General features: G+C 36.8%; 1 protein-coding gene across 1 annotated transcript in view; it reads left to right on the top strand.

Annotated features, from left to right (window-relative positions):
• Positions 1–4734: 4734 nt before the first annotated feature.
• Positions 4735–10126, top strand: part of LOC142341158 (PC-esterase domain-containing protein 1B-like) — a 68907-nt gene continuing 63515 nt past the window's right edge. The window contains exons 1-2 of the mRNA XM_075392053.1: positions 4735–4919; positions 8317–8732. Of these exons, the coding sequence (XP_075248168.1) occupies positions 4746–4919; positions 8317–8732 (590 nt within the window). The 5' untranslated portion in view covers positions 4735–4745. The remainder of the gene's footprint in view (positions 4920–8316; positions 8733–10126) is intronic.

The following is a 10126-nucleotide window of genomic DNA, read 5'->3' as shown; positions in this document are numbered from 1 at the left end:
ACAATTTGAGGAGAGCTGCTGCAAAAAACCTAATAAAATTTAAGAATCCCCTAGATTTCTCAAAAACTCGTTTCGCTAAAACCACATACACTGAAAACGACTTAGTGAACTGTTTTTGTTGCAAATTAGGGTAAGCAAACATGTCAAACGATTAAACACTTCAATAATGAGGACCCTGCAAAGGTTTCTGGTAACAACAAGACCACCTTTATCAGCGGAAAAAGTTTACACAAAAAACATGAAGGTTTTGCATTAAGAATTTAACAGGAAAAAGCAATTAGTTTGTGTGGACAGCAGGTGATATAAACCGGAGTTCGAGGTGTTTTTTACTCCAAGAAATGATCAAAACTAACAACTGGTAATCTGAAAATAATCATGAAAATATTTTTATTCAAGCGTTATTGACAGTTTTAACTTCGAACTCTCAAAAGGAGGGAAAATTTTTTAATGAGAATTTGAGCACTACAATTTGATATTCAACGACTGAAAATTCAAGCAAGGATTGACATATCAGTAAAAGCTGCGAGTCTATCAATAACGCTTTTCGAGAAAAAGCAGGATGTAGAACGCTTACGCTGAGAGAACAGGATCTGGTTTATAGGTTTTTAAATGTCCAAACATCGTAGCAACAATAACTAAGCTTCCTTTTTGCAAAGAAGAAGTTCCCTTGCTAATAGAGGGTCAGAACTTTTCTATTAGATATAAGAAACCTCTTTAAAAAATTTTGTATCATAATTAAACAATCACTGCTTTCAAACCGCTGTATTGAAATGTCGCCAAATTAGAAGACGACAGTTTTCGACAATATGGAGAAACGGTGAAGAAGTTCAATCAGGAAGTATATCAGTGGCCGACGGAAAAAAATTAAATGTACGTGATCAAAGCCTACATCGTAGCCTGTTCTCCACATCAGACTTAAAAAAGAGTCAAATTTCAAAAATCGGATGGAAAAACACTCATAAAAATTTTGTTCAGTGCAACGACCAGATTCAGCACAAAAACTTTTGGGCAAACGAAATAACATTTTTTCGAAATTTAAAAACAGAAAAATTATACATTTGGCTAAAAGTGAAGTACATTGTTGTGTCAGTCTTAACAGTTCACCTCATTTTCAATTTGTAAAGTTTTCCTATTTTGTTCATCTATTTAGAATTAGTTAATAATGGAGCGTCTTGGCAACAACAATTGGGGGATCTTGATCCCTTAACGGGTACACGTATGTATAATCAATTACTGAAATTAATAAATTAACGCCCAGAACAAAAGAAAAGGATTGAAAAAAATGGGTCCCTTAAAGTGTCAGTTGTATAGAAAAATTTCGTACGTCTCAAGTTTGAGACCAAAAAAAAATTGTTGTGAGTTCAAGACCGAAAAAATGGGAACGTCTCAATTTCGCGACCAAAAAAACAGAAAAGAAAAGTTTGTCGTGAATTGAAGACCAAAAAAATGTTTTGAGTTCAAGGCTGAAATTATTGAGAAACTCTAGAAGCCAAAATGGTCTTTTTTTCGCTATAGCCGGCAGCGAGACCCCGCAAACTGGTGATTATGTGTAATATATGCAAAAATTGTGGAAAAATGTTTCCGAGATTTCTCCAGGAGTGTACTGAATGGAGTCTTGTTATTCGCGGACTCGGAAAGTGTATACGCTAGAATTTCAGGCACCCGCCAATTTTTGGTCCCGTACCCTGCAGACTGAAGTGGAACTGCAAAACGAGTGGTCACAATTAGAGAAGTTGAAGAGTACAAATTTTTCACTTATGACAGACTTCGTCGAGCTTTTAATAAAACTGGATTACTATTGTGACAAGGCCAAAGAGGCATTGGGCAATTGAAGTTCCAAATGTGATGCACTTCGAGATAATTTGAAGGCGTCAGCATCCAGAAATGCTGCACGGGAGCTGCCCACAATTTATTTAAGGAAGAGTTTACCGATTTAAAAGTCAATAATGCTAAAAAAGGGCTAAATTATCGGAAGAATGGAGAAGATGGATGACCAATTGTAGTCAGAACTTCAGCAGCTGGAACACTGCAACCAGTAATTGGCCAACGAATGCCGAAATAAAGATGCTGTCATTGATCGACAGAAGAGTTCTCTTAGAAACGAAAAAAAAGGCCACGGAAAATTTTTTGTTCGAGATTCGAATCGGAAACATTACGAACCGGCCTGCTACGCGATGTGAAATTTTGTTGGTAAAAAATTCTGCTTCAAATGATCAGATCAAAAAACACTACTACAATATTAGCCTGTTGACGCAACTTGATGCTGGTGGAGACGCAAAATTCTTCAGGACCAACAATCAAGCATATCAAAAGCTGACAAATGATGCGGCGCAAGAAATGTACAACAGATTTGGGCTTCACTAGGTAGAAAAAATTATGAACGACGAAAAATGATAATTAAATTTTTCATATGAAACTACAAACTTTTCGTATACTAAGACGTTCTAATAACAAGAACTGTAAATGAAAATATTGTTAGATTTTCAAGTGAATGGTACACTCTATTCTTGTTAAGAGGGGGAGTGTGAGCGTAATATGTTCACGTCAAAGATTTAGTTAATAACTTATTTTAATACCCGATTTAGGGCTGACACAAGGTTGATAGGTGTCGGAAAAGAATATAGACATTCGATTAGACAAAGCTCGGGCTTCGAGCCAAATCAACGAAACTGACTTGGTCAAATAACCACAACGATAGAAACCTAACCACTCTATTGAAACCTAATTTAATAAAACCAACTTTGTATAATAATCCAATTAATAATTCAACTTCCAGTTTTTAACTTTAGATAAGAACCACGAATAAACAATAGCTAAAATATAAACAATTGCGCACAGGCGGTTCCTATAGATGCATGACGCGGGGTTAAAAAACTAATGACAATAGAAGCCATCTATATCGAAAAGCTGAAACGCAACTAAAAACCCGATACGAGTACCGGGGCCGGAATTGCATTGAAATATTAGTTCAAATCCCAAAAATTTGACTTCTGAAATTCAAAATTTTCTGGTACAAGTTGATTCGAGATGTTTTCAAACCCAACAAGTGAAGGATAACAACAGAGGAATGAAACTCCTTTTCAGGAATAGAAAACAATATACAGAAACTCCGGAATAAAGATTGAAATTATTTAGGTGTAATAAATGTGAATAAAATGTTCTAAATGTAAATTATGTTATAACTGTAAATAATTTCAAAGATTCGTTGTTATTATAACTCAATTCTTAGAATTCAGTAGATAGAGTCAAAGACAATTTTATACGCTTTGCGAATAATTTAGTTCAATTCTTAACCCTCTCGATGAACCCAATGTTCGAAAGCTTTTGTTTTTTAAATTTTTAATTGACATTTCATCCTTCTCTGCAGCGTAAAGGGCAGGAGATAAGGTCGACTAAGTTTGGGTCACTTTATTTAAATTTATTTGAGAGCATCGAAACTAAGTAAATATCTTGTTTTCGAGAATTATCAGTTGCATGCACAACACTATTTGTAATTCTGTAAATCGTTAGAACTTTGGTACCTCAGAAGAAATCTTCACCACAGAACTCTCCCTCAAGTTAAGTTAAACGCATACACGGGTTACATTGTACCAATTATATCCTACGCCTGCCAAGTGTGGTATCCGTCTAAATGCGATCTAGTACTCATCGAAAGAATCCAAAAAAGTGCGACGAAATGGATAATAGGTTCTTCTCTCACATATAAGGAGCGTTTAATCAAACTGAAAATTCTACCTCTGTCTTTTTACTTCGAACTTCACAGCTTATAACTACTATGTGATCTCATAAACAATAAATACAACATTGCCATAGAAAAGTTTATACATTTCAACAACAATAATCGGACAAGGCGCGAAAGGTGAAATCAAACTTACGAAAAAACGATTATTCAAAAGCGACGAAAACTTCTGGTCGAGAACAGCCTATCTCTATAATATTGTCAACAAACAGACAGACCTTACAGACAACAGAAATATAAAATATCGGATCAGCGACATTTATTGGAAATTCTTTTTTAGAAGTTTTAACGAAATTGACATGTGCACTTGGAGAATTTGCTGCCTGTGCAAAAACTGTAACCCCATTTCGAAAATATCTCATTTATAACGATCAACAAGGGTGCTTCAACCCGTGCATTGCAGAAGCCTGAACTACTACTACTACTACTACTACTATTGCTCTCGAACGAAGTTAAGCAATTATTGTAAACGTCCTTTATACGCAACTTTTTGCTCGACCGTTCTATTCTAGAGCATTATTTCATTTTTATTTCTTTAGTGATGCTTCCACTCTGCTGAAAAAAAGTCGATTGTAAGATAAGCTTGCACAAGAACTTGATCGCGGAGTGGTTAATGCTTTAATCTTGAACGCCGGAGGTAGAGTTTCAAACAACGCCTTATCGGATTTTTTGCCCCATCAAATAATTCAGCTACAGGCCCCTCTGAATCAAATTAGCCCGTCTGTCATTTGAATTGACATAGGTATGATCAGACATAGACAAGTTATAGAAGTTTTTCGGAAGCATCTTCGTTTCAATCTAAAATATGATATCTCGGCAGTTGGTTGAAAAAAAACTGATATTTTTTATATAAAACTGTTTTTGGTCTTTTATCTTTCTGAGACTGCAAGTCTCCAAAGCTATCGCGGTTATTTTTGGCATTATGCCACCTATTTTTTTGTCAGTGAGAACTTTAGGAAGGCTACAATTTTGTTTTAGTTGTACCGTTGTTATTCTTCAGGTCGAGATGCCTCCATTAAATAACGACAATTTCGTCAAAATGGAAGATGCCCGCATGCTATTTCGGAATAGGTTTGTGGTTTTCATGGGAGATTCAGTTGTGCGCGCAATGTACAAAGATTTAGTGGCGTTACTGCAATCTGATAATTTGATGGTGAATGAGACAGACCTCCGCCCAAAGGTTAGATATTGTAACACTGAGAATAATTATGGTTGAACATAATCTTAGTTAGCGGAACGTGTGTGTGTTGGGGGGGGGGGGGGGGGGGGGGCTTAGGTTTTAATTGGAGAACAAAGGGTAAAAGTACAATTGGGGAAATTTTGATACCCTTATGTGGCTTTCGGGTGTCATACAGGTGCCTCGAAAAAAACACTGATACTTTATGTTTACCTCTAAATTACAGCCAAAACAAAAATCAGTCATTACATTCTATTATATGGCTGCAAAATGAAATGCTCAAGAATTGCCCAAGAAATGCTTTTTATTTTTTTTTTCGTTCTTTCAGGTTGAGATGTTTCCTTTAAGTACTGACAATTTTGTCAAATGGGAAGATGCGCGTTCTTTCTTTCTTTGTTTTTTTTTAAACTAACTTTATCTGTAACTATTGTGGGGCTGCTATCTTCTCTGGGACTATTGCCCAGAGAAAGTCCCTTTCTGGTGCTTTGGTATTTCTTTTAGAATGCACAAAGCAATGTACATCACCAGAATAAATGTAATTTCTTCTAGGGGCGCCCTTTTATTGGAATATGGGGCTGAAATCGTCAACTTTGAAATGCTTTCGTCATCATGGCAAGGTTGAACAAGATAGTCTTGAAAGCAAGATAGTCTCTCATCGTTCCTTGAAAGGAACGATGAGAGCTTTTGGCGCGCTAGAACTTTTCTCAGGCAAAACTTACTTTCCACCCATTGTCCTCCTTTCTACATATGAAACAACCGTTCAGCGAGTTACTAATGGGAAAACTGGACAGCTTCCATTTCTGGCGAAATTGATTTCCATCGAAAAGGCTGTTTAGCTCCAAGGTCGAGATCGCTAGTTAAAGTAGCTGGGGCTCGTGACGCTCTAACACTGTCATAAATTCCTGAAGTTTTCACATGACTGAGCAGCTTGTTTAAAGATCTGACTGGACGTTAACCGAAGAATCCAATTGTAATTGACCGATGCTGGTAACGATCTCAGTTTGGGCAACTAACAGGATTGTCTGAAAGTCTCTCTCGATGATGGTTGTGGCGACCATGTCGGAAGTGGTTGCTTTGATGGCAATGATAATCATAATTATTGTTTTTAAATTTTTTTCGTTCTGTTAGGTTGAGATGATTCCTTTAAGTACTGACAATTTTGTCAAATGGGAAGATGCGCGTTCGCTCTTCAGTAATAGGTTTGTTGTCTTCTTAGGAGATTCGGTAGTGCGTGCAATGTATAAGGATTTAGTGGCTTTATTGCGCACGGGTGAACTGATGGTCAATGGTACAGATTTGCGCCCCAAGGTAAGTTAATAAGCTATTTATTTTAAAGTGATCTTAATAATAATAATCTTAAGAGTATAATAGTTTGTTTGGTGTCTTCTAGAGGTCCATTGCATCTGGATTTATTATCAGAGACCTGACTGGGAAGAGTTGAACAACTTAAATTTTTTGGTTCTTTGTCAAAAATGCGCGATAGTAATACTCTCTTAAACCAGACATGGAGTATTAAATAGAATGCTTGATTTTCTGCTACTTAATTATACTTCGATGAATATAAGTTTTAGGCCGTGTTTGTTGTCATTTGTGCATATGTGTAGCGCAAAGTATTTATTTATTTCCCCTAATGAACGTTGCTTTTCTTGATATAGAGGAGCTGTTAAAGTTGATGGTGTCTTGTTTTCACCCCTATTTTTTAATCCCTATTAATTCACCCCAACAGCATTTCTCTGCATTTCAAATTCATTGTACATTGTATGTTCCAGTGCAACATACTATAGAAGGGATAGAGTTAAAAAATTAAATCGCAAAACTGGAGCTTTTTGCGTTTGTGAAAAGAGTTGAGGGGTGAAAAATTGAGGGGATTACTAATTCTAATTATTAGAGTATTACTTAATAATTATTTGTTTAAACAAGAAGCTAGGTTCAAATGTGAGTATTGAGATTCTAGAAACAAGAATAATTATGCATATCGATGGCTCTAAATTGGGTTGGCTAATTTATCCAAAATGTCTTTGAGGCTGGTTTCAGACACCTCATAAGAGAAAGAGTTCAAAATTGAATCTATCTTGAGCACGAATATATACATAAATACACAAATAGAGGAATAGTTGTGACGTTATTGCCAACATACACAGGAAAAGAGAAGCAAAAAGACTTCTTAGGAGTGTGATGCTACCCTTTAAACTCATAAGGGCATTTTTAAATTAACCAAACAAAAAAACAGAGAAAGCTATTAGTTAGGTAATATTTTCTGTTACTTAGTTTTATTTAGTAGGGTGTTTTTGGTTCAGGGTGCATATAATGAGATGAGAAAAATTTGGGTATTGGTTACCCGTTTCGCGCTCCCTGGCCTATCTTAGGCGAAACTTAATTTTTCATTTTTGAATGGATATTTGCTTTTCGCGGATCTATTATCGACCTAAACTCATGTCTGTCACTGTTCATAGTACTCAGTTTCGATTAAGCGAAAACTGATCTGCGGATCACGAAGTATCCATTACCAGCTACTATGTGATTTATTGATGAGGTTGCTGTTTCCAATTATATTTTCAGTTTTAAGGATGGTGGCCGCCGTATTGGCTGACAGGGTGTTTAGCCGATAACCAAAAAATGACCAATATTAGCCGACAATTTAGAGAAACTGAGCTAGTAGATTAATTCTGAAGCTCAGATTGGCCAATTAATAACGGTATATTGTAAGCGGGCAAATATGCGGAACAGTTTTTATGAACTAGCTCAACAAAGGTCTATCAGTAGTTGCAACTACTCCCCCTTCACCACCATGGGGGTGTGGCCACGAATAGACCGAGTGGAGCGCCACCCGACTGCACACCAAAGATAATGGTCCACCGAACTACTGATTTATGGACCAATGAGTTTTTGTGATGAATAATGTAAAACTGTCGGCTAAATTTCTCTATTTTTCCTTGTCGGCTAAACGACCTGTCGGCTAATTTTCCTAGCACCTTTAAAAATGGTCTTATAAATTAATTGTTTTGCACCCTTGTAAAGGTGTTTGGGAATTGTTATTATCCCTACCTCTTAGTAGGCTGTGCAATTGATACGGAGTGCTGAAACAATCTTTAGGGAGAGGAATAGAACATCAATTTTGTGAATGGAAGAATCATTCATTTCATGTTAAGCAGGTTTGACACAACTACTGTCAAAATGGAGCAGTGCTGTGTTGGAACCAGTCATAGCAACTGGTTTTAAGGTCTCGAATCAAAATTGGGCGTCTCCTGTGACCCGATCGTTCTTTCCTGTTCCTCAAGGCTTCTTCTCTCAAGCCTAGGATATGTCTTCATTTATATATTCTAAGTTCAAAATTTCTCATTTCGCGCTTTCTACTGTACAGCATGATTCAAACTCTTGATGAGTGTTTTACTTGTCGTAGGGAGAAATGTCATACAAAGGAGATCAACTAGTCGAGGGTGGTGACAAGTTGGTCGAGGGAAAGACAAATGGAATTGGATACAGAGAAGTCAGACAATTTCAAGTGGACTACTATATGGTCCGATTCTACTTTGTGACCGCGTGCCATGGAGCATATATGGAATCAATCTTAGAAGATTTCGAACGTGGGGTTCAACCAGATATTGTGATCATGAATTCCTCATTGTGGGATATCACGCGATATGGAGCCAAGTCGGTTGACATGTTTGAGATCAACATTGTGAGGTTGTTGGACAGGATGAAACAAGTTTTACACCCCACCTGTTTGTTTATCTGGCTCACCACTTTGTTTGTCAGCAGTGAACTCAGAGGTGGCTTCATGATTCCCAAAATTGAGCATAAAAAAGACAGCATCAGGTCAGTGAACATTATAGTGAACTCACATTCAATTCGACTCCCAGAAGTTGTACGTTAGGTAGTTAACGTCAACATGTGAATTATCGGAAATTATTTAACACGTCCGAGTCAAGCTATGTAGATTAATGTATCCTTTTTATAAGCTGGATAATATTGCACACGGTCGAACTCTGTAATTATGTTAGTCAGTACTGTTTGACTTTATGCGGTTTTTCGTTCGACTGATTTTTCGATTGACCACTTGTTAAATACTTTTTCACTCTTGATTTTTGCTTGATAAATTGCCCCGATTGTTTGCCCTGGAACGAAGTTTGAAGCAATTACTGAAAACTTGTCTTTTTTCTTGACCGTTTTGTTGGACCGTTGTCTTCTAGAACATTCTTTTGGTTTCTTTTCTCGCGTGACTATTTCGCGCTTGACTTTTTGATTGGGAAAGAAAGAAAGAATAAATTTCTCCAACAATTACAAATCACAACAAAATTAGTTCGCTAGAGCAATCATTTTAGCACAGGATGGACAATGGGATCATCCGATCCTCTTAACGTCCACCCTATCAATTCAGCGATATTTAAGACAGTTATAAATTTTAAGGTTCTATGAATTTTCGACTTTTCAAAGTTTTTCGAGATTTCTCCCTGGTAATCAATACCCTCAGCTTCTTCCTCATTGCCACGGGATCGATGCCTTGCTGCTAATACCAGTTTTATAGAAACCAATGGGGGGATTGATCTGTGCGCATTCAGAATTTAAGTCCGTTGCTAAAATAAAACCGATTGTGACGGATAACCGTACATACATTGTGTACCCTAGTGGTTAATGTTCCGCGCTTTACGAGAGTGCGTGGGTTCCAAGCTCTCCCTAGTCAAGAAGATTTTGCACCATAAAAGTTTCCCTAACCTGTCTCCCTCTAAATGTTTCCCTCGCCATTCGTTCTAGAGCGGTTTATATTTAAGAATTTAAAGCAGCATTTTAAATTAATTGGCGACAGCTTACTTCAAAAACAAGTCAACTAAACTTGCTCAAAACTTTTCATTTTTAAGTTTATATTCTTTTTAAATCATCTAGTGTTGTAAAATTAGCTCTTGTAAAGTCATTATAAGCCCCTTAGGAGTCCGCCCTCCTGAATCTATTTTAATTGACTCTCCGTCGCCCACCGTGTTTTGGAGCAAATTTTCGGCCATTGGCCAGTTTAATAGCCATAAACCGATTGCTTGGGCTATTATTGCCCTTCTATTTTTTTATACAATCCGAAGGATATGGATTATATGGTGCGCTGTCTTTTTTGGTATTTGAAGAAATTTTGGTTTTTGAAAGAGAATTTTTTAGCGACAGTTTGACTTTTTTTCTAATAGTTTCAAAGCGATAGCTGATGCTCTCATTGGCCTTCTCTTGAT

The sequence above is a fragment of the Convolutriloba macropyga genome, chromosome 6, assembly GCF_964194025.1.
Source record: "Convolutriloba macropyga chromosome 6, txConMacr16.3, whole genome shotgun sequence".
NCBI lineage: Eukaryota > Metazoa > Xenacoelomorpha > Acoela > Convolutidae > Convolutriloba > Convolutriloba macropyga.
This window is presented reverse-complemented; position numbering and strand designations above follow the sequence as displayed.